The sequence below is a fragment of the Neovison vison genome, chromosome 12 (assembly GCF_020171115.1).
Source record: "Neovison vison isolate M4711 chromosome 12, ASM_NN_V1, whole genome shotgun sequence".
Classification (NCBI taxonomy): domain Eukaryota; kingdom Metazoa; phylum Chordata; class Mammalia; order Carnivora; family Mustelidae; genus Neogale; species Neogale vison.
The window spans coordinates 133,084,370-133,108,907 of NC_058102.1; the positions used below are offsets into that span (position 1 = coordinate 133,084,370).

The 24,538-nt window shown below is 45.7% G+C and overlaps 2 protein-coding genes across 2 annotated transcripts in view; both read left to right on the forward strand.

Moving 5' to 3' along the window:
• The window catches only part of MYO3A (myosin IIIA), a 218,340-nt gene extending 199,046 nt beyond the window's left edge, over nt 1-19,294 (forward strand). The window contains exons 30-33 of the mRNA XM_044227979.1: nt 4,878-4,984; nt 11,628-11,668; nt 13,040-13,183; nt 19,112-19,294. Of these exons, the coding sequence (XP_044083914.1) occupies nt 4,878-4,984; nt 11,628-11,668; nt 13,040-13,183; nt 19,112-19,229 (410 nt within the window). The 3' untranslated portion in view covers nt 19,230-19,294. The remainder of the gene's footprint in view (nt 1-4,877; nt 4,985-11,627; nt 11,669-13,039; nt 13,184-19,111) is intronic.
• Nucleotides 19,295-23,472: 4,178 nt separating this feature from the next.
• GAD2 (glutamate decarboxylase 2) overlaps nt 23,473-24,538 on the forward strand; it is a 74,504-nt gene continuing 73,438 nt past the window's right edge. The window contains exon 1 of the mRNA XM_044227471.1: nt 23,473-23,986. Coding sequence (XP_044083406.1) covers nt 23,911-23,986 — 76 coding nt within the window. The 5' untranslated portion in view covers nt 23,473-23,910. The remainder of the gene's footprint in view (nt 23,987-24,538) is intronic.

Sequence of the window (24,538 nt, forward strand, 5' to 3'; positions counted from 1 at the left end):
TGTCTCTGAGCTAAAATAGATCCATCTAACCTCTTAGCATCTCCAAACACCTACCACATGGACAACAACCATGAAAAGGCAGGAGGACACCAAAACCTAAGTCATGATCTCTACCACTCAAAAACATATGGCTCCACTTAAAAAAAAAATCACAGATAAAAAGAGTAAGATTTTATATCTTTGTCTAGGGCTGCATGACAAAGCTCTACAGATGGTAGTTTAAACAACAGAAATTTATTTCCTTATAGTTCTGGAGACTAAGAACCTAAGATCTATATGTTGGCAAGCTCGGTTTCTTCTGGGGTCGCCCTCCTTGGCTTGTAGTTGGCAATCTTCTCTCTGTGCCTTTACGTGGTCTTCCTTCTGTGTGAGTCTGTGTCCTAATCTCCTCTTCTTATAAGAACACAGTCATATTGGATCAGTACCCATCCTTGTCACTTCACTTTAAAGACTTTTCTCGGGGCACCTGGGTGGCTCAGTGGGTTAAAAGCCGCTGCCTTCGTCTCGGGTCATGCTCCCAGGTCCTGGGATTGAGCCCCACATTGGGTTCTCTGCTCAGCGAGGAGCCTTCTTCCTCCTCTCTCTCTCTGCCTGCCTCTCTGCCTACTTGTGATCTCTGTCTGTCAAATGAATAAATCTTTTTAAAAAATTTAAAAATACAGATTAAAAAAAAGATGTTTTCTCTGGTCATATTCTGAGGTACTGGGGGCTAGGTCCTTCCCATGTGAATTTTGAGTGGATACAACTCATTTCAAATGATCTGTATAGACTATGAGTACTGTTGGTGTCCCTGAGAGGGGGTCGGGTCACTGGACAGTCAGTGAGAGCTTCATGGAAAAGCATGCTTAAGATTTCAGTGAGGAAAAAAAAAAAAGATTTCAGTGAGGCCATGAGAAGCTTTTCTGTGAGAAAATGAGAATAAGCAAAGTGATGGCTATAGACATGGTGTGTCAGGGTTCAGTGAGGTACGTAGACTGACCAGAGGTGATAGTTCATTTTGGGGGGAAGTGGGTTATAAAATTGGAACTGCTGAGATTCTAAGTAATCTAGATTTAGGAGAAGTTTAGGCTTAATCAAAGAAGAAGGAAAAAAAAAAGCATCATAAGCTTTTGAAAAGTAAAACCTCATAATTAAAATGATATTTAAGGGGGAGAAAAGCTGGTTTTCATTTGTGAGATGAAATGTGGAGAACAGGTGAAGGCTGGGCCATAATTATTGAATGAGCAGTTTAGCCCAGAGTGGTAGCAGTGGTAGACAGGAAGGAACAGTGGGTGACTATTAGACATCTCAAAGTATGTATCCAGAAATTGACAGAAGTTGATGATTGTCTGTTTATAGGAAATGAGCAAAAGGGATAAGGCAAAGGTGATGTCCACATTTTGAGCTGGAGCAGTGGGAGGGGACAGAAATGATGATGCTGTGCCATGGAGCTTGTGATATGTAGAGTCCTACATGGAGAAGAAAGTGACCACCAGTGCATTTGAGCCTGAGAGTTTGAGATGGAAGTACTCAACAGAGCATAAGACATTGGGACAGGAGCTGTGGCGGGGTGAGAACGTCAACCCTAAGCTGGGCATCCGGAAGCTCTTCAGTATGGAGTCCACTGTGGGAAGTACAAGGAACGAAGAGGGGAGTGACTCAGTCCAGGAGAAAAAGGGATTATTTGCTCATCCAGCAACATTTTATTAAGCACTGACTGTATGTCAAGCATGTCCTTAAGTGCCAGGAATATGAAGATAAATCAGATAAGGGATCGCCCCTCCGAAATCTCACCCTCAGTCATGAAGGTCAGGGGTGGTCGATAATGTTAAATGATGAAGTCAGCCATTGAGGGGCAGATAAAGGGCCTTTGTATATGTCAATAAAGTGGTCACCCTTGACTTTGTAGAAGGCAGTTTCAATAGTCTGGGTAAGAGAAATGAGATTGAATGGGGGAACCTTTGATGAGACAGTGGAGATAAGAGCGGGTCTCTATTGCCAGAACTGGTTTTGTTTTCCACTCTCCTGGCCTTTATTCAGATTCTTTGCCACCTTCTGCTTAATTAACTTCTGTTACAATAGTAAAACCCTGATATTTTAATTCAGACTTTAACATTAAAATCAAGTTACGGCACCTGGGTGGCTCAGTTGGTTAAGTATCTGCTTTCAGCTCAGACCATGATCTCAGGGTCCTGGGATCAAGTCTCACATCGGGCTTTCTGCTCAGTGGAGAGTCTGCTTCTCCCTCTCCCTGGGCTACTACCCCTGCTCCTGCTCTCTCTCTCTCTCTCTTTTTCTCTCTCTCTATATCTATATGTATCTGTCTCTCAAATAAATAAATAAAACCTTTTAAAAATAAGTAAATAAAGTCAAGTTAAAATTTAGTCACAGGGCAGTTTCATGCTTCTAAAAACAATACCTTCATACCATATGTTTGTTTCTTCCCATTCAGATTCAAATGAATAACATAAGAGGATAAAACCAAAACATTTTACAATGATGAGACTTTTTGAAAGAGCCATAGAAGCTGTTTAATAAGCAGTGAGAGATGATAAGCAGGAGAAAGAAAAAACGAAAAGACCACTATTTGTGCTGGCAGCAAGAATCCAGCTTTCATCATCTTTCCTGGTGTTTATGAAAATCTAGGACAGGATCCAAAAGGGCTCAGATAGTTGGATTCCCTCCACTCCTTTTTCTATCCCTGTAGAGAGGAACGGAGAGAGAGAACAGGAGACAAATCTCCAGAGATGAGTTGGGAAAGGGCTTTCACCCTTCCTATCACTGATCTCTGTTAACAGGGTCTTCTTAACAAAGATCTCATTTTCTTTGTTCTTACTAAAAAAAGAATGTACTGGGAAGATTCTGGGGTTGTCTCTGATTGTTCCATGCATTACATGTCTATAAAGTACCCTCAGCTCGCTGATCTATCTTTGCCATCCAGCAGTTTCTCATATATTCTGAAATGATTGAGCTAGATTATGTGAGAATATGAATGTCATTGTGATAAACATGTTCACCTGGTGGACTGGGCATGAAACTAGAAAGTTAGAGAACTTCGAGTCTCTATCCTGGTTGAAACTCTATCCTGGTTGCACCACCAGTCGTGGTTATTTACCCATAGTAGAGATTTTCACTGATTTGATTCTATTTGACTTGAGTTGGTTAGTATGGTTTGGAGAAATTCAGTTTCTCTGTGTATTTCTACATGTAGATGAGGAATCATTCCTTCCCCTTTATTACACAAAGTCATGATCTATTACTGCCTTTAAAGTCCAGCCAACGAACCTATGGTCAGATGTAAGTTGAATGTAAGTCATTCTCCAATAAGCACCCCTACCCTGTTCCCACCCCGATCTTGATCTTGATCTTGGTCTTGATGTATCTTGATGATCTTGATCTTGGTCTTGATGTATCCATTGAACAGACATTTCTGCACAAAAGCAGTCAGGAGATGCAGTGGTCATGAGTCATGACAAACAGACAGATACTTGCTGAGATGCCCATTGGCTCTGTAAATGTAAAGTCACATGCGACGAGCACTACCAACCCAGTACACAGAACGTCAGAAACTAATGATGCTGCTGCAGCTTTAAGAACTTGGCTACATTGAAAAAAGAGCAGAAGACAACAACAAACTTTATCCTTTCTTGGTGGAGGTTTTTAAAGCCAGGTCTGAAGACCCTAATAGCTTGAGGTTCTACATTTAGAAGAGAGTCGAGCCTGCAAATGAGCAGTGTTCTTCTTTGGGCACAAATTAGGAGATGATCCTTGAAGTAGAGATTGGATGGAGCACAGCTTGGATGGATTTCTGTGCATTGAGTTTGCATCCTGAGACTTTATGGAATTATCAGGTCCAGCATGTTTTTAGCAGAGTCTTTGGGTTTTCTATGTAGGGTATCCTGTCACCTTGCAAAAAGTGAAAGTTACTTCTTCTTTGCCAATTTAGATGCCTTTTATTCCTTTTTGTTGTCTGATGCTGAGGCTAGGACCTCCAGGACCATGTTGAATACAAGTGGTGAGAATGTACAACTGTCTTCTTCCTGACTTTGGAGGAAAACTCTCAGTTTTTCCCCATCGAGGATATTAGCTATGAGTTTTTCATAAAGGGCCTCTATTATGTTCAGGTATGTGCCCTCAAAACCTACTTTGTTGAGGGTTTTTATCATGAATACGTGTGTACCTTGTCAGCTGTTCTTTCTGTATCTATTTAAATCATCATATGGTTCTTATCCTTTCTTTTATTAATGTGATGTATCATGTTGATTGATTCATGACTAGTGAACCACCCATGCAACCCCAGGAATAAATCCCTGGGTTGATGGTAGTGAGTGATTTTCTTCAATGTATTGTTGGGTTCGGCTTGCTAGTACGTGGAGTATTTCCACATCTCTGTTCATCAGAGATACTGGCCCGTAGTTCTTCTTACCTGTGATGTCTTTATCCAGTTTTGCTCTCAGGGTAATGCTGGCATCATAGAATGAATTTGAAAATTCTCCTCCCTTTTCTATGTATTGGAATAGTTTGAGAAGAGCAGGTATTAACTCTTCTTTAAATGTTTGGCATAATACCCCTTTTGAAGAATTTTCTAGTAGCTTCAACCCCTCCCCCCATCATCCTCTGAATTTCTGTATGTTCTTCCACATTACCAAACTATGCATTTCTTTTCTTCCCCTTCTTTCCTTTCCCTTATCTGTCAAAGCCCCAGACCACCAAACAGTCAGAAGGAATGTGTGGCGAGGGATATGACAAGGGTTGGTTGGGGGAACAAAGGTCTTTCCTCTTTCTCCCAGCTTGAGCCCCAGTTGTATGTATATAATCTCTTACTTACCCCAAAAGAACACATTGCTTGATAACAGTCCTTGTAACTGAATGCTTGTTTATGATCATCTTTCTCATAGGTATCTCTAAAGAAGAAGAGCCAAAAATATTGAGACCCCCAAGACGGCCCCGGAAACCCAAAACGTTAAATAGCCCTGAGGACTCCACATACTATTACCTGCTACATGTAAGTGGCTCACTCTTACTACCAGATGGGAGCCATAGCATCCACTAACACACCTCTTCATCCCAGTCCAAGCCTGCCCCCACAGTCCTGTAAACCCCCCATTCTACCACAGTCTTCTCTGAGCGTGCATTAGTTGAGCTGAGATGCAAATACCAACCCAGAAAGAGAAGCAGTCATTAACAGGAGCTCTCCAGAGAGCCACCTCTGGTCAAAAAACGAGCTTAAGGGAAAGAGGAAGAAAGAGACATTTAGTTAAGCACCTTTTAAATTCCAGGCCTAGAAAGAGGGGTGTTCACACACACTGTGACATCTACTCCTATGAAGAGCCCTCCAGGTGGTGTCCTCCTCTCACTGGTCAGGCCTCAGACCCAGACAGGTAACCCAAAGCTGCTGGGGTCATCATCTATGCTCAGCTCATTAGCTATGTGCAGTAAGAGGTTACTGCACAGCTCCTGCTTACTCCATATGTGCAACCTGCCAGCCTGCGCTTCCTCTCCTGCTCCTGCTTTCCATGAAATGCCACCATCATCCACTGGTGACCCAGACCAAGAACCTGGGAATCGTCCTGGATCTTGCCCTCTCTGATTCCTGACATCCAGTCTGTCACCTAAAGCAGGGCTTCTCCTGGCCGAGGCTCACTCCCATGCATGCCATGTCTCCGACCCCAGCAGCGACACTCTAGACCACCTTCGTTCCTCACCTAGAATATTTCAGGCTGCCAATCTTGGCATCTCCAGCCCCTACCAGAATGTTTCTCTAGACCATCTTGTGAGAGTGCTCCTCCCTTGCTGATGCCTCTGAGAGCTCAGCAGTTCCTTCAGCATGAAGTCCAGACGCTGGGAGCCCTCCTTATGGGCCTCAGGACTACTTGTCAGCCCCTTCTCAGGCCCCATGTCCACTAGCCAGGGCTAACGGCCAGAAATCCCGACAGCCATGGCTTTCTCCTCTCACGTCCCTTAGACCTTTGCACCTGCTGATCCTTCCCTCTGCCATGCTTATTCCCTCTTCCACCTGCACGGCCACAAGGAGAGAGCAAGGATTCTCCCTCCACACCCAGAGAATGCTTCCCATCTGTTGGAATTTTTCCTAGCTTTTCGGCAGAAAATAGAGCTCCCACTTGATTTCCAAGTCAAACAGCCTCCTAGTCCTCTCTTCTTTCTGGGGGTTTCTCTCCAGTGTCTTTGGAAGGCTCCCCTTCCACATTGGTGTTGCCTAGCGCTCAACCTGAGGCTCTCTTCTCCTCTCATTACCTTTGGACAATCTCATGACCTCAGTTACTACTGATTCCCAAATCTTCACCTCTGGCCAGATCTCTTTCAAGCTCTACACTCAGATCTCAAACTGGCTATGTTTGTCTTATATACTGTACATGGATATGCACTCACACAGCTTTACTGAGATATGTCATATACCATACAATTCGCCCACCTAAAATATATAATAAAATGGTTTTCATTATATTCAGAGTTGTATAGCCATCACCATAATCAGCTTTAGAATATTTTCATCACCCCAAAAAGAAACTCCATACCCATTAACAGTCATTCTCCAACCCCTCCCTCCAGCCCTAGGCAACCACTAATCTATAATCTATGTTCTGAACATTTCATATAAATAGAAATGTGTGACACATGGTCCCTGTGAATGAACGACCAGCTCTTTTTACAAAACAGCAATCAGAATAAAATCCTAACCCATCCCCCTTTCTCATCTCATATCCAAAAACCTATCTCTCAAATATCTCCTGAATTTCTGTTTCTCTCCACACCATGTGCCCAGCATTCCCAGTTGATATTTCTGCATCTGTCTTCCCTCTCAGTTCTCTTGTTTTGCTCCCCTTCTCATTAATGCATCTTTCACACTGTACAGTTGGGTTTCTAAAATTAACATCTGGTCGCACCACCCTCTGATGGAAAACCTCGTAATGACTTCCTAGTGTCCAGTGATAGAAGGGCTGGTCAACACCAGGGCCCTGCCTACCTTCCTGGCCTCAGCTCCTGACATTCATTCACCCCTTTTTTCTCTCCTCTCCAGCCATTCCCTCTCGTTAACCTGTACCCGATTTTCACATTTTCAGTAGGCAGTTGTCCCTGGACATGCTCTGTTCTCAGCCCAGAACCACTTCCTTTTTCTGTTCTCACCTTATGGGGACAAAATACCCCAGCCTCGATGTCTTTTTCTTCAGGAAGCCTTCCTGACACTCCCAGATCCCAAAGGAGCTCTTCCTTTGTCCTCCCGAAGCAGTCCACACATCCATGTCACCACACTGTATCCCACCAAAGAGTGACCGAGGTGGTTTCCATGAGGTCAAGGAGTTTGCCTGTTGTGTTTAGCTTGACACATAGTCAGCGTGCAATAAATGTTTGTGGTACAGACAAGCGCAGAGCAGTGTGAGCAAAACACAATCAGAAGTAAATCAAGGGAGCAGAAGTTCCAGGTAGCTCCATTTGACTCTTACGTTATGAAAATCTTGAAAACAGACTTTTTTCTACACTGCCCATCCCAAAAGGAAGCTCATAGCCTGCCATGTGTTTATGTGGTGAAACGGAAAGAAGAGCAGAGAACAAGATTAGAAATTACCAGACGTTCCCTCTTAAACCTGAATGGAAGTGGAAAATGGTGCTCAGTGACCTTTATTAACTGTGGTCAAAATGACCATTGACTGTGAGGGCTTCAACAACGGATGCCACTCTCGACATGAGAGCTGATAAGAGATTGAAATAAGGTGCAGTGCCTGTTACCGACAACGGCCTGTTCACCGGGAATCATGCAGCAGACCCTGACCCTCACAGTTGAGTCCCTGCCCTCCAGAAGTTGACTTTGCCTTCCTATTACTCTTTTTTTAAATCAATGTAGCGGGCTTAATACCTCTTCAACTATGAAGGACTTGAATTCTTTTTATAACCCTAAGTCTTGAAATCTGTGGCTTCCATGAAAAATAAAGCACAGAAACCCAGGATATTAGTATAAGCAACAACATACGACATGGTCATCTTTATCTGGTCCTTACCCAAATTTGGGGCATGACGCAGAGTGGAATCTATAGCTCTAGATGTGGGACCCACATGCTTTAACCGGGAAAACACTTTCTGGAATTTTAGGTTGGCTGTAATTGCATGGAAGTGGTCTCCAGTAGGTGGAGTGGTAACCACCGGGCAAGGGGAACACAGAGGGGGAGGCAGCCATTGCCACAGATGCTTTGGCCTCCTGCCATGCCTAACCACCTCCTCATATAAGAAACAACCAAACCACACAGAGACACCCACAGACACAAGGAATGTGGCTCTAGGGAATGAGGTATGCGATAAGTGAAGATTATGCATTATAGAAGCTTCCGGTAAAGCATTTGAATTGAAGGAGGAACATGAATTCATGATTCACACATAATAAAAGATCTGTGTTTTGAAAAACAAAAACAAAAACACTTCCTGTAATTTTAAATGGTTTTCATGATACTCTTTCTAAATTATACTACACACTGTAAACCTTTTCTTCATAACCCAACGCCACTGAGGGAAAAATGGTTGTATTTATTTAGATTTACGAGGTAGCATCCCATCTCTCTGTATTCTCCTGGCCCTGATTTATTTTCTTCAGAGATGAAGAAATATACGTGTTCTCTCCTCCTGTCTGCCTCTCCACTCCAGACTACGTGCTCTGTGAAGGCAGGGACTCACTAGCAGTTACAGCCCCTCTACTGAGCCACGGGATTCAAGCCCCTGCCCCTCCCCACACAAAGAGCTCTGTGCCCCATTGCTTCACCTTTTCCTATAGTTCTTGTTTCTCCTTGGAGGTCCCTTCTTTCCATGGTCATTCTGACTACCCGAAACCAATACCAGCTCTCTTCTGTGATATGAGGCTCTTAATATCTTACATCTAGGAAACATTGCTACTTTGTTGAGGATTTGTTTATTGTAGAGAGAAAGGCATGAGTATGAGCAGGGGGAAGGGCAGAGGGAATGGGGGAAAGAGAGAGAAGCAGACTCCATGGAGCAGGGAGCCCCACACGGGGCTTGATCTCTGGACTCTAGAGATCATGACCTGAGCCAAAATTAAGAGTTAATGCTTAACTGACTGAGCCATGCAGGCGTCCCTGAAACATTGCTATTTTTGTGTCCAAAATCAGAGTGAGATGAGCACACACACCCTGTTGTTTCTGGTACTCAGCTGTGCAGCCATCAGCAGAAGTGATGGCCCACAGTTTCCTCCAAAACTGAGCAACTAAAGGTCCTTCCGGTTTTATTATTCTCTAATACCTTCCCTAAACTAGTAAGTAGGGAAGAGGAATAGGTAGTTTAGCTGTTGGGATGTGTTTTTTTTTCTTCTACCTTTTAGCTCCTTCTTCACCCTTGTGAAGCCATCTAAGTAAATAAAGTGTTCATGTATTTCCAAAAGGAATGTAAGATTGTGTCCACCATAATGTGACGGATATGAATTTTAAAATTCTGAGGAGGGTTTGTAGTGTAGCTGACTGAGGACAGATTCTTGAGGTTCCTATAAGCAAAGGCCTCCCTCTTCCAAAGACCTCCTCAAGAAATAGCCTCCCCAGAACATCTCTCCTTGCGCCATCTTTATCTCCTTCTCGCACTCCCTTCTTTACTCTAGCTCTGCAAGAAACTGCCACTGGACATTTGCTTCTTTCTTTTCATTTCAAATTTCAAGTTAGTGATTTGTCATTTCAGAATTATTGTTGAAAACATTGTTTGTTTTAAATAAATGCCACTAATGTAACTCCAGGTGATAAAGTTAGTATCTCCCTTGAGGGACAATTCGCTTCTGTCTTTATGATGAAGAGTGCGGTTTCGTGTGTCCCTTTTGGCCCCAGCTGCCAGGACACTGAGGGACAAACATAAGGCTCCATCCTAATACTTTTGGCCTCTTTATTCCTTATTTACAATTTCCACTTTATTACCTTGCTTGTGTAATTGCTTCCATGATAAACCACCTTAAATAATTTTTAGAAAAAATATAGTATCGAGTGATAATTCACTAGAATATTCTAGTACAGCCAAGAGTGAAATATAAGCATAAGCCTGAATGGTATTCCCTCTACTAAGAATTCCTGTAACTGAGAACCAAATTATATACACCACCTCCCAGAGGGAAATGCAGATCCTGAATAAAAAGGGGTCATCTCCAGGTTCAGAATTCAGGGCCAGAAGGTTATTTGATTCGTGGTGGTGTAAAGGGGATCTCCATCACTCAAGAGAATGCCGTACTATTGCATAACCAAAGTTAAGCATAACTTTGGGTTATAGAAAATGGTTACCAAGAACAAGGGACATATTTTCAGATAATGGATCAAGGAGAAAGGACCTTTGTCATATTAGGACAACAACAACCCTAAAAAACACCCCCTGGAGTGCAAGGATCATTCACTTGGGGGCCATTGTACCTATGGCAGTGGCAGTATAATTATTTGTGAGCACCTCCTGGCCCAGAGCATTGGATCAAGACTTTAATAGGAAATGGGAAGGAGGACAGGGATGTAATTGGTCTCCTGCCCTGACATGGTTACTTCTTAAATAGTCCACTCCTAGACTCGATACATTTAAGCATTCCCTTCTACCTCCTCCACCCACTAAAATACCAACCAAGAAGAGATGAAACTATGAACTGTTTGACTCATCTGATGTTTTAGTGTATTACCAATGATAAATCATAAGAAAAATAAATTATTTAGTGTGCCTAAAAATACTAGGGACAACCCTCAATATTTACAAACAGTTGGTATTTGCCATTTTTGTTGTCTTGTATTTTTATGGTGCTACTTAATATTTTCATATTGCAGTATCTTTAGCTTGTTCAAGGTGAGTGCTATTTGCTGTCTCAGTCTAAAAGTCAGGCAGGCCCTTGCAACGTGTAAATAGGGGAGTCCAGATACCTTGCACTGGCACAGATAATGTGAAACACATTACTGGTGTTACAATTCAAAAGGTGATATTGCTTTGTGTGTAAGGTAAAATGAAGTACCTTTCCTTAGAGTTCAGACTGAGATCTTGATTAAAATGTATCTAATTAAGTCCAGGCTTACATATTAAAATTTGTGCCTTGATACACGAAGTTCTCAACTGGGAGAAAATTTTGCAAATGAACACATATATCATCTGTGCTCTTAGTTTTATGCCATAAATGGGCTTCTATGGGTTAGTGAAGTCACACTTCCATTCTTTTGTGAACTGTTACACCTGCCTTCACTGTCCACTCGTCTGCTTTGCCAGTGGACAACAATGACATAGAAACAGGAATCAACCTGCCTAACTCACAGCTGTATGTGTCATAGACGGGTTTTCCAGGAATTCTGATACATGTTTTCTCATTGGTAGGTAGATGGACCTTAGGTAATCTTGTGTATACTGGCCACTATGCAGTAAACTCTTTTTTTGGCATGGAATGCAAAGATTAATTACAGTCCAGGCCTGGTAAATATAATCACAAATTCATAATTGGCAAATTTTGACTGAATTGTATTTCATTCGATTTTTAAAACATTGTATCCACTTGCTTCTTTCTAAGTTGGCTTTATAGGAACAAATATATTTATATGTTAGGATTATAATAAATATATCAATTATTTTCTATTGATTACATTATTTTAGTTTTATTATTATATTGATTTTTAATTTTTTTCTGTTCCCTTTAGAAGTCAATCCAAGAAGAAAAACGAAGACCAAGGAAAGATAGGTAAATTATTATTTCTAGATTTCAGTGTCATCAAACCAAAATATAATTCCATATGTTCAAATTACAATTGAAAATCACCTTTTAAAAAAATCGTCTTTCTTATGTGTATAGATTTAGGAAGTAGCAACCTCTCAATATACTTACTTATTTTATAAACATATGCTTTATGTGTAATTTAGAAGATCACCTTACCTATTAGAAATATATTGAGCTAGCACAGCACAAGGCATACCTTAAGAGCTCAAATAGTTTATAAATGAATTGTATTGTCCCAATTGGGAATTTGCTTTTCTTTGTCCATTGACATGGTTTTGATCGGACAGTTTGAACATGCTTGTGTCCCTGAACTTTCTTTCCCCAAACTCCTTTGGTTTTTGTTCTTTAACACATGTTAAATCTCATTCCTTGTACTGTTTATGGATCTGTCAGGAAATAAGGTTCGTGTTGTCTCTGGCAGCTTAGACTCACACTAGTCCCCTTTTCCTGCAACGTTCCAGCCCACCAGTACTCTTGCATTTTAATGTTGAAGCCCTATGGCAATTAACTGACTTCCAGAGAGTGCTAAGAACAATCGAGGGTTCTTCTATTAAGCACCAGTGGACACTGAGCACTTGACTTATGCATCAGTGGCATTCTGAAAGTTCATTTGTAAATCGGTATCTGTCACTGGAAAAGCACTTTGCCCCAGAAACACTGTAACATGTGGTCGTCTTCCAGACGTCTACCTGTTTACTTCGTATGAAGTCCCATCAGACTACAGGGACTGAGCACAACAGGAACCAGAACTAGTATGGATGAATCCAAGAATTAAGATGGTCACACACACCTGTGTGTATATCGTGTGCAGGAATTAAAATTTAGCACAAAAATTAGCCCACTATAGGCCAACCATAAGGAGAGGACAGAAAGTAACCCACGAAGGAAGTAAGGTGAGATCATGAAACACTATCATCAGTGTACTTAACGGATGGCTGAGAAAATTGGAAGATGCTGTGTGTTGGCACCTAAAGGTTAGCTTTTCTCAGACTGGCCCAAGGGTCAGTTGTGAACCTGCCCTAGACTGGCCAAACAAGAACTTTGCAGTCACTGGCTGTCTAGCAGCTTCTAGTTTTGTGCCAAGGTGAATGAGATGAAGCCAGGAAAACCTGCTCTAGCAGCTAATATTCTCGTAAAGGTGAGAGATGAGGGTTTCGTTTTTTCTCTTTAACTTATGGTTTATACTGTTGTATGCATTCCAAGACTCCTCTTGTTTCTGTTGGCGTGGATGTGTTATTCCTAAATTATACAAGATAAAAGAAGAAAACCACTATCCTGTAAGACTGAGTAGGAAAGTAGACTGAAACTATGATGCGTTTATGTGTTTATTTACAGTCAGGGAAAATTATTAGACCTGGAAGATTTCTATTATAAGGAACTTTTGCCCAGTCATTCGGCACCAAAGGAACATATCCCTGGTTTAAGAGAAGGAAGACAACAGGGAAAACACCAGCATCAAGGTTTTAATGCTAACGAAAGGTAATAAGCGACCTCCTAAAGAGCGAGCCTTCTCCACAGTTTACTCCCAGTTCCATTTCTAAAGCACTGCCATTGTGTTTGTTTGGACTAGAGCAACATACTCTTCACTGAATACTGCCTCTTAAGACTGATGCGTTGTTTAAAAGTAAACTCAAGGATTATGGTAGGTGTTCAGACAACCCAGTTTCATACCTATTTTCTTGGTGTCATGTTAATAGCACCCTCTCTTAAAACTAGCCCACTTTAGGGGTACCTGGGTGCCTCTTGATTTCAGCTCAAGTCATGATCCCATGGGCTTTTTGGCTCTGTGCTCAGCTGGGAATGTGCTTGAAGATTCTCTCCCTCTGCCCCTTGCCCAACTTGCATGTTGGATGCGCTCTCTCTCTTTCAAATAAATAAACAAATCTTTTAAAAAAATTTTTTTAATTTAAGAAATACCTCACTTCGGATGATAAATTAAATGGTCATACTGATTACAAGCAATAAACCACATCTAAGATCTGTGTTTAAGTTCTACCAGTGTAATCTTAAACTCTTATTGGCTTCCCAGTTGTGCTATGTAATTTCTCAGAATCCATGACATTCAGAACAAAATAATATCTGGAAGAGAGATTCATATAGAAATATGTGGGATTTGGGGAGGGTTTAGAAGATTCTATTTATTTATTTGAGAGAAGGAGATTAGGGAGGTGCAAAGGGGAAGAGACAGAGAGCAGGGACTCCCTGCTGAGCAGGGACCCCCCCCCCCATGCGGTGCTTGATCCCAGGACCTGGAGATCATGAGCTGAGCTGAAGGCAGACATTGAACTGACTGAGCTACCCAGGTGCCCCAAAATGCGTGTTTTGGACTTGATTTCTCAGTTTGCCTCTAACTTTCTTTGACACGAAATATCTCACTTAGACCACTTGTTGCTTACTTACTACTTTGGGAATTTTTTCCGCCAAAAAAATTCTTTGTGAATTTTTGAAATTGAGGGCACAAAGTAAAATGGAAATGTGGTATACAAGGAAGTAATGACAGCCTATGGGAAGCTGTTCTTCCAAAATCCTAAGTCAAGCTCCCATGCCTTGGGCACTCACAACCTTCCCCATCTCTTTTATATAGTATGACCTGGTAGTTAAGAGGTTTTAGAGTCTGTGGGTCTTAGATTTGGATCCTGATTCTGCCACTTGGTAGTTGAGGGACCTTGCTCATAGTACAAGACCTGTTGAGGCTTTTTTCCACATCTGGAAGAGGATTCACTCATAATTGTCTCACCACATTGTCATAGAGATTAAGCAAAATGGGAAGGACATGTGGCATTGAGGAGAGGCTCCATGGATGGTGGCTCTCTTCATCTTTATTTGGTTTTCCATAATCTATTTGATTTCTGCCCCTTGTCTCCAAAAGGAGATGTGAGTCTTGCATCTTGAGGTCAAGACCTGTAACATACTGGTGCAGCTTAGAATTTAGTCTAGTCACAGGGTTCTACACAAGTGCCCAGAAAGATTAAGTGACTGGCCCCAAGCTACACATTGCGTTAGTGAACTAAAATCCAAGGTTTTTCACTTCTTGGTCAAATTGTTTTCCACTGACTTACCTGCTTCCCATTTTAACAACCCAATCTGCCTCCTCTCTAGTATATTCTTTTTCCCCTTCCCCCAAAGACAGACACACATCTGCTGTAAAAGCATTATGTCCCTGAAATACCGCCTGGGGTTCCAGCGATGTCTGTGGATGTGTAGTTTATACTCACTAGAATGAGAGTGCTAGAAGCTTCCATTGGCTAAGTGCTTCCTTTGGCCTGGACACTATGCTGTTCAGCTATTTAACCCTCACAGCAAACTTGTGAGGCAGTACCTCTTAGCGCTCCATATTAGAGATGAGGACGCTAAGCCGACAACGTTTAATGACTGCAAAGTCACCCAGATAGAAAGTGAAGGAACCATGATTTGAACACAGGCCTTTTGGAGTTTCAAGTCAACAACTTGGATCACTACTCTATTGCCTCCACATTCAAAGCCCTGTGCTGCGTGTTTGAGGAAGGCGTGGACACGGTAGGGCACACAAAGCCATCCTTATCACCCAGGAACTTGACTCCAGAGAGAGAGTAAATGATCAAACAAGGTAATTCCAAGAGGGGATTTTTCTGAGCTAAGGAAGACTAAAAAGATAAAATTATAAGTGCCCTAAGTAAACTTTGATGGGATCTTGGATTTAAAATAGAAACAATTGATGTAATGAGCACTGGGTGTCATATGTACCTGATGAATCACTGAATTCTACCTCTAAAACAAACAAACAAATAAAATAGAAAATAAAAAACAAAAAAATAGCTCTAAAAGACATTTGGGGACAGAGAAACTTGGCATCAGACTTATATTGGAAGATATTATTGCAGAAAGAACATATATATAATTATTATATACATTAAATTATTATGATGAATATATATCTTATATATAAATAAGTATATTATTTTATATACCTATAAGTATATTATTCAGATAATACTTTACATACCATATATTGAATATGTGCACACACGTATACACTAGGTACTAATGTCACCCAGGAAGGTATGAGTGGGTCTGGGAATCAGGGACCACAGCAGTGATGAAGTTGAAAGTCTTCTGGATTTTAAATGAGTAAAAGCAGTAGCAGGTAGTGATTAGAGAACGTCATTAGAAGACAAGAAAACTGATGTTCCCTCCTGTCCTCCTAAGGTGGGACTTAGTGGGGTCTGTGTTGAGCAATAATGAGAGAGGTGGGGTTTTGAAGGCATAGCCAGGTTGTCATTCAAACAAGGAGCTACAGCGAGGATGGTAAAGGGGGCGGGGGGAATAAACTGGAACAAGAGTGCCTTGGTTAAGGGATAGGAAAATCATGAAGGAAGCACCAGCAGCAAAGAGACAGAGTGAGATCTGAGTGGTGTGGCTGTGGATTTGAACCCTCACTCCACTCCTCACATGCTCTATCAGGTAGAACTGGTCTGTTTCCTCATATGCAGATCAAGGCTAAGGAGAACCTCAGGTCTTGCCAAGCTGTCCTTAGAATTCGAGATAATGTGGTGTACGTAGCAGAGGGTTGATACTCAATATTCTTATAACAGAAATGAGCTGAATAGGCATGAGAATTCAAGTCAGTTAATCAAAGGAGAATGATCACCTGCCCCGTAGATGCCCATGATGATGCTACCCAAGACCTTCCTTGTCAAGTATCCGCTGAGCTCAACATGCCCTAAAGACCTTTTCAAAGGTGTCTTTTTTTTACAATTCCCTATTCAGAATGGACCAGAATAACGGCATATTCATCTATAAGCAGAAGTCTAGCCCTATCCTTTCATTATTATTTTCACTGCTTTGCATATACCTTCAGTGACCCTTTTCTCCCTCAGTTAGAGTCAACCAACAAACCCCAGCACTGGGTAAACCCAACTTTCTACCCAATTCATCCCTGCACCTACATAGCTGTACATGGCTAGAGAAAAACACAACCAAATCTCACTCAAGTTACATGAGTGTACACCAGGGGCAGGCCCTTAGAGTTATTTTGCAATTTAATTTCCCTAAAATTCCGCTGTGCCACTTTCCCAGTCCACTCTTTCAGACCCCTTCCTCTCTCCTCAAACCTTCAAAACCTCCTTGCTTTCACTTTCTTTCCTATATTACTGGGAAATAATAGAGAACAGACACACACTGCCACCGCCAAATCTACCACTTGCCCGTAGACTTCCCTCAGCTTACTATGGAGAACATCTGTCGTCCTATCTAAGGCCAGACATTCCTGTCGTGCCCTGAATCCAGGTCCTTCCATCTATCAAGAACATCGTCCTGCAGCTGTCCCCTCCCTCTTCTGCATCCTGAGTGTTTGTCCTCTTTACGGCACCATTTATGACAGTCTATGAACTGATGCAGTTGGACCCATCATAAAAAAAACACCCTGGACCCATTCCCCCTTCCAAGCCCCGTGTTCCTGCTCTTGATGATAGCAAAAAAGAGTTCTGTGAGAGCAGTCCTTCTTCCTCAGTGTTCTTGCTTCCCATTCCTCATGGGCCACCGCACACAGGATTCCCTCCCCACCACACCACTGAAACGGGCCCTACCAAGGTCAAAGATGATCTCAATTCTGCCATATGGTCTACTCTCAATCCTTATCTCGTCTCGTCTCGTCAGAAGCATTTCTCGTTTTTTTGTTGTTGTTGTTTTTTTAAATTTTCTTCATTTTCTGTGTTGGCCTCTAGGACGGTACTTCCCTTGATTTACCTCCTACCTCACAGGCTTCTCATTCTTCTTTGCTGATATCTCCTCATTTCACGGACCTCTCCTCATGAGAGTGTCCCAGTCCTTTGCTTTATCAACACATACTGTCATGACCTTAAATATAACCTCTGTACCTAAAATTCCTAAACTGAAGTCTCTAGTCTGGATTAGGATTTATATATCCAACTGCCTATTCATCATCTTCTCTTGACTATCTAATGAATATCTCAAACTTTGCAAAACCAAAATATTTACCCTCCTCTTTCCCCCAAATATACTCCTTTTATAACCTTCCCCTTCTCATTAAATGGCAACTTTATCCTTCCAGTTTTAAGCCAAAAACCTTGGAGACCTTCTTGATCCCTTTCATTTACACCCCACATCCGATGTATCAGTAAACTCTTTCAAACCTGATCGGTTCTTTCCTCTTCTGTAAGCCTCATCCAAGCCACTATCAGTCTGGCTGGGACCATTGCAATATCTGGTAACAGACCTCCTTACTTTACTTACTCTAGCAACCATATCCTTTAATGAATCATTCCTCCACTCATACCCCTCCAATGTCTGTCTAGCTCTAAGTAACATTCAGATCCTTGCCATGGTCCCAAAGCACTCAATTATCTGCCAGTTGTCCCTTCATTCCTCCTGTTCTCAATCCTTGCTCAAGCCACAATGGCCTCCTTGTCATTCCAAGAACACAATCTACACACTGTAGTCTTAGGGCCTTTATGCTGGTTGACCCATTGCCCTGGAATGACTGTTCTTCCCTAAGAGATCTGCCTGCCCCACCCCTCCTCTCCCCTTCAGGTCTCTTCTCAAATGTCACTTTATCAGAGAGGCCTTTCCTGGTCACCCTCAATGTAATTGCTTGTATACCGCATCACTCTTCTCTCATTAGCCTGCCTTACTTGTCTGCATTGCCCCTCTCACCACGTGGCACATGAAGGTTGTCTGTGGTCCTCTCCCACACTAGATTAAAGTCCATGAGCCTGGGGACTTTAGTTCACCTTTAGCCTACACTGACGGCTAACACTTAGTAGGCATAAGTAAATGAATACATCTGTGTAGCTGCATAAGGAAGCACCTTCTTCCTCAGGCAAGTTGCAGAATCTGAAGGTAAAGCTGAAAGGCTTTCCAGGGGTAGGTTCTGGAAAAGTGGCCCAAAAGCCTCCTTGAAAGAGCTGACTGGGCGCCCAGCTAGCAATGGTGGATCAGATGTGGCGGGAGTGCTGCAGAGAAACCTTTGAGCAGTTTTTAAAATGCAAAAGGACGATTGTCTATTTAGGCACGTTGAACTTTCCTGCTTGACCAAAATGTGTTTAAAGAAAATTAAGGTACTAAAACAAATAGTTGTTTATTGGTTGTGAGTTCTTGCAGACGGAGGGAAGCTGAGCTCTCTCAACTATACGTTCTGAGGCCTTCCTTCCCTAGTTGTCATCTGAAGACAGAGCCACCAGCTTCTTCCCCCCCCCCCACCCCCCGCTTGCTTGGGGAACACTGAAAACCTTCTGAGAAAATTACGCGGTTGCATTTGGCCACTATCCTGATGTTTTGAGCGTGCGGCTCTTAAATGTCGGCCAGTGGTGGGAGGTGTGAGGAGTGGAACCGCCTAGCTGGGTGAGCTGGGCGGAGCTGTCGCGTGGCGCCGCTGTCGCGTGGCGCCGCTGACTCTGGGTCTCGCTGCAGGTGCTGGGCGCCGAAGAACCAGGAGCAGGAGGAAAAGAACTCCGCAGCCAACCCCTACGACTACAGGAGGCTCCTGCGCAAGACCTCCCAGCGGCAGCGCCTCCTGCAGCAGGTGTAGTCCGGCTGTTCCGGGGCCACCCCATGGGAATGTGCGCGGACTGCGGGGCTTTGCAGGGGCCAGAGCGGGAGACCCTCGGACGCTGACACCACAGGGAGCTGCAGCCGAGGCCCTGACCCTGGAACCGGCTGCCCGCTGCCCTCGCCCTCGAGTGCCTGGCCCAACCTCTTGGAAAGCGGAGAAGTGAGAGTTCTTCGGGCGCCGTGTCCCCGGCCGTGTCCCCGCACTCCGGCACCCTCCTCTCCCACCAGCCCGCCAGTCGGGGCTCCCAGTCCCTGGCCCCCGTGTATCTCTTTGTTCACTCATTTGCGACTCCTGTGGACCCGACTGCGCCCTAGCTCTCGCCGATCCCTCCCGGTCGTTTTGCTTGACTTCACAGATTTCTTTTCCCTTGGAAACGGCTCTCCCAGGCCCGCGGGACACCCGAGGGGCGAGCAGAACAAAGCCCGGGTGGGAGGAGAGGCGAGGGCGGGGGAAGCTTTGAAGATGGAGCTTCATCTCACACTCGCGCTTTCCCTTCCCGCGGTTACTGCGGTTATTAAATAAAGGAAGTGCCTTGGAAAGTCCGTGGCTTTCGGGGCTGGTCCACCGATATTCCCCTGTAGGACTGGACAACTCCCGTCCAGCTGCGCCGGTGCAGGTGCCCAGGCAGGGGGGCGACGGTGCCTGTCTCCAGCGAACAGCCCCCGTCTCCAACCCTCCCAAACAAACATACCATCTACGTTAAAACCCAGGTCTTGCCACCCAAACTTGGCCTCCGGATGATCCCCCAAATCCCTCCACACTGTGCGTTGGCACACACACCTTTAGCCCCATTGAGCCAACTGTCAAGTTTTTTAGGTTCTCCTAGTCTGCAGATTTAAGGCAATTTTGGTGTATTTAAGAGAGAGGGGAGGGCAACGGGTGGGCAGAGGTTTGCCTTCCCCAGTTAACTGCATCTCATTTTAAAACCTGGGTGAGCTCTTCTATGGCACTGACACCGTCCTTGTCTACGCTATCTGAAGAGCGTCAGGAAGGATGGGGAGATGATTTCAGGAGGACAGAATTGGGAGATGGGTTTGGGGCATGGGGCATGTCGCACCTGCGGCCCAGAACCAGGAGACTTGGGGGAAATTTTTGGAGGACCGCGTGAGGGATTTTGGAGGATTAAGTATTTGTTGTGCAGCTCGCCCACCAGATGTAAGGTACTCTCCAACCCAAAATGCTGAGGCCGAAAAGTCCTCTGACAGATAACTCTGTGAGCCTCCTCACTTTTCATTGAGACCAGCTCCAGCGGAAACCTCCCGCTGTGGCAGGGCGGAGCTCAGAGTTCAAGTGCACTGTAGGCCCTGCTCCTTCTCTAGATTCTGGTTGCTGCCTCTGCTCCGGGGTCAGCCCTTGGGGCGACAGCTGTTGGGACAGGCTGCAGGCTGGGCCTAACACAGGCACCAGTGAGGGCGCCCTGCCCACTGTCAAGGAGGAGAGAGATTCTGGAACCCGACAATCGAGTTCCCATGCCCCAACCCCTGCATCTACCCACCACTGGGAGGCCCTCTGGGGGAGAAAGCTGAGCTCCGCTGCGCTGCCAGGCCTCCTCAAGCTTCCGAAGTGGCCAGCAGTAGACCAGACACCTGAAGCCCAGCCCTTCCGTCGCTGGACTGGGAGGCAATAGACGCCCTCCCTAAATTCTCCACCCCCTTTTTCAGTGAAACTGAAAAAGGGAATCACAAACACACGGTGAAACGTTTCAGTGTTTTTATTTCCCTTTTTTTCTTTTGTATTTTTTTGTTTTCTCTCCTTTTTCTTTCTCTCTTTTCATCTCCCTTTTCCTGTCCTTTGACCTTTGAGCCCTGGGAAGACTCAAGGGAAAACTTGTAGCAGACATTCTTCTTTGGGAGACCTGCAGAGCGATCTCTGGATAACCCACGGACAAAAAAATAGGTCAACCCAGGAAACCTGCCCAGGAGAGCAGCACCCGGAGCTTGGGTCTCTTGCCCCCTGCTGAGAAAGAGGCTTCGAAAGCTTTTCCCCCAGAGTGCTGCCCCCTCCCCTTCCCATTCTGTGGCTGCCTCCTTTGTGAACTAATGACTGTAATTATTACCTCGCTGAGCTCTTTTGTTATCTCCAGTGCCAAGCCCAGGAGTGGGGGGAGTGGGCTCCTTTTCGAAATCAAAGTCTTTATGAAGCAAATTGCCGTCTAGGGAGGGACCGCGTTAAGGGAAGACAAATCAGATCCCTGAGTGCAGTGAAGTAGGGTGTGTTAAATAAAAAATCTAAATACCACCATTAGATTCAAAGTACTCCAGAGCTGTGGGATTTAATCGAGTTTAAACAGTGGGATTTTATGCCGCGTTAATATATATATATAGGTGTTGTGGTTTCTACCTTCCATGTGTTTTAATCCGTTTCTTCCTTCGGGGCTTTGTGAGTGTTTTAAAAGCTTGTTCTAAAGAATCTTTATGTCTTCGACCACTTATCCATTGCAGAGAAGTTCTGCAACCTCAGCGTTCTGGGTTGAAGCAAAACATTGCAGGATTCGGTGTGGATTTAAACAAAGAACTGATCTCTCTGACTGCTGGAGCCAGAGCCGCGCAGCTGCCCTGCCCGCGCGCAGACGGCTGAACCACGGAGTCTTTACACCCTGGCGTTGTAACCTGGGTCCTCTGAAGCCGATAGCGCCGGAGGTGGCCACACTGAGGCCTGGGTCCATGCCCACCAAGCGCCGACGGCCGGAAGCAGGCTTCCCGACACAGCCGGCTTTGCAACAAGTCTACGGCAGGACCTTGGCCAGCGCCCTTTCCTGCCCACACTCCGGGGCAGGGGTTTGGATCCTGGTGCCCCTCCCCTCCCGCGCTTGAAAGAAGACAAAGCTTCGTAGAAAGACTTTACCAGGCCCCCGCCTGCCTGGGACGTCGGACTTGGGCTTGAATGCGGCCATCCAGGCCCCACGACGCCCTCCCTAAGCGAGGATCGAAGGGCTGTAGCCAAGAGAGGATCCGTGAGTCTCTGCTTTGGCAGCGGCTTTGGTAACTTGATTAAGGAGGGCCGAGAAATGAGGGCTTGTGAACAGAATGGAGATGAAAAACGTTGGCTCAAGTGAATGCACGCGGTGGAAGGCAAGACGCAGCCTTTTCAGCGTCTTCCTCAGCCTCTCTCTCAGAGTCCAGGAGCCGCAAGATGTGCGTGACGCTGATCTCCACTATCAAGAGAAGCAGCGCGAACTCAACGCGCCCCAAATTTCTCAGGGCGTCTTCCCTTTGTTTAACAGCTTTTAACGTAAAGGATATTATACGAGAGTCGCGATTCTGACTTCATCAGAAGAGAAGAAACTCCTTCCCACCAGGCCTCAGAAATAGTGAATCTCGCCGCCCACCACCCTCCCCCCGCTATCGTGAAGATTCCCGGAGAGGTCGGGGGTGGGGAGGAGATGATCGATTTGAGGCCTGCAGACTCGAGGGCCCAGCAGGCGATGCCTTCTTTCCGCCTTGAATGTGGAAAGCTCAGATTGCTTAGCTGGAAACTGTACATGCGTCCCACGCACACGTCGATTCCGGTCATACGGAAGCAGCAAACCCTTCCACGCCTCCGCGGGCCAAGGTCACCAAATGACCCGATCAGCTGACCCTATCAGCTCTCAATCCTGCCTGCTGATTCTAGTAGTTCTCCCTCGCCCCCCTCCAAGAAGTTTCCATTCGTTTTATTATTTTTTTTTCCGCAGCCCCAGGCCCTCGGTGATAGGCTCCTGCATGGATTTTAATTGCCTCAATCAGCAGTCTTTCTCCCAGCCGTCACTCAGATCCTGGACGGTGGGTTCGGCGACCGCGCTCCCCGAAGCACGGGAATGACGCGCTCTCGAGCACCGCGCGGCTCAGTGGGAAGGCGTCAGGCTCCACTCAGGAGCTGAAATGAGCCTTTCAGTGCGTAGGCGCCCTTCCCCCACGGTCCCCTCCCCAAGCACACGAACCGCTCATGATTCCAACCCAGCGCCGGGACTCTCGAGGTCACAGCGACCTCAGCACCGTCTTGGAGGAAGGCGGCGCGGAAATCGCGCCTCCTTCCCGGCAACGGGAGCCAGACCTCAAACAATACGCCAGTCGATGCCTGTGTGTGACTCGGTTCGGCCACCGGCTCCGCCTCGCCGAGGTCTGTCTGGTCTACCCCTCGCTGGAGCCGCGCGCAGCCGGCCGCGTTAGCACTCTGGACAGCGCTCCCGGGCCCGCGGGGGCCGTCTGCAGGCTTGCGGCTAGCGCTCCCCAGGGGCTCCCCTGCACGCCGCCCACCCACACGCTCTGACTCCAGCTCGTGAGCACCGTCTGCCTCGCCTCCTCCCGCTCCCATTTTTTTTCTCTCCGCCGCCCCCTCATCCATCCGGATTGGACTCCTTCTCCTTCAAAAGCAGTTCGGGCGCTCGGCGCCTTCCCATAGCCCTGCGGCGCGGACCCTTCGGTCTCCCTCCCTATCTAACCTCAGCCACGTCTCTAAGCCCTAACTCCAGCACACATACACGCACTAACACGCAGACACGCACGTTTCCTGTCCCTGTGTGACACCCACCCTCTGCCGCACGGCCGCGCGGGTCCCCGCACCGTACCCTCCTCCCGCCACACTCACACACGCACGCGCGCGCAGAGGCGAGCCGAGCCGAGGGCAGCTCGCCGACAGTTCGCACTCGGAGGCGACCCGCTCCAGTCGCACAGCGCTGATGGCATCTCCAGGCTCCGGCTTTTGGTCCTTCGGGTCTGAGGATGGCTCCGGGGATCCCGAGAACCCCGGCACAGGTAGGGGAACAAGGGTCTGCTCCAGGAGAGCTTGGCGGGTGGACTGGGGTTTGCAGTGCTAGGGAAGACGAAGGAGGTTTTTCCATCTGCAACAGGAAACTTCGGACACTTCGCCCTGCTCTCGCTATAGGTCCCTGATGTCCCAAGAGACCAAAACCCCACATGCCCTTATCTCTTGGGAAAGACGCCCAAGAATCTCAGACTCCTTTCAGTGAAGTTTGGGAGAGCCCCCCATACACAGAGGCGTCTCCGCGAAGCCGAATTCCGTGGGACTGGGGCACTGCCACCATCTTGGTGTCTGGACCCTGTAGAGGGATAGAGTGGCTGTGGGAAAAGGGAAAAAATGGAAGAGAGAATTCTTGGTCTGGAAGGAGAGCCTGCGAGGAAAATGGACAGCTTCGATATCTAGGAAAACTCGCTGGAGCAAGGCAGGAAGGGGGGGTTGCCTGAACGTTCCTATCGGCACCTGGAAGGCAAGTGCAAAGGGCTGGAGTCTGGGCTTCTCTTGAAAACAAATCAGCGAACGTAAGGTCGGGCCGGGCCGAGCCGCCC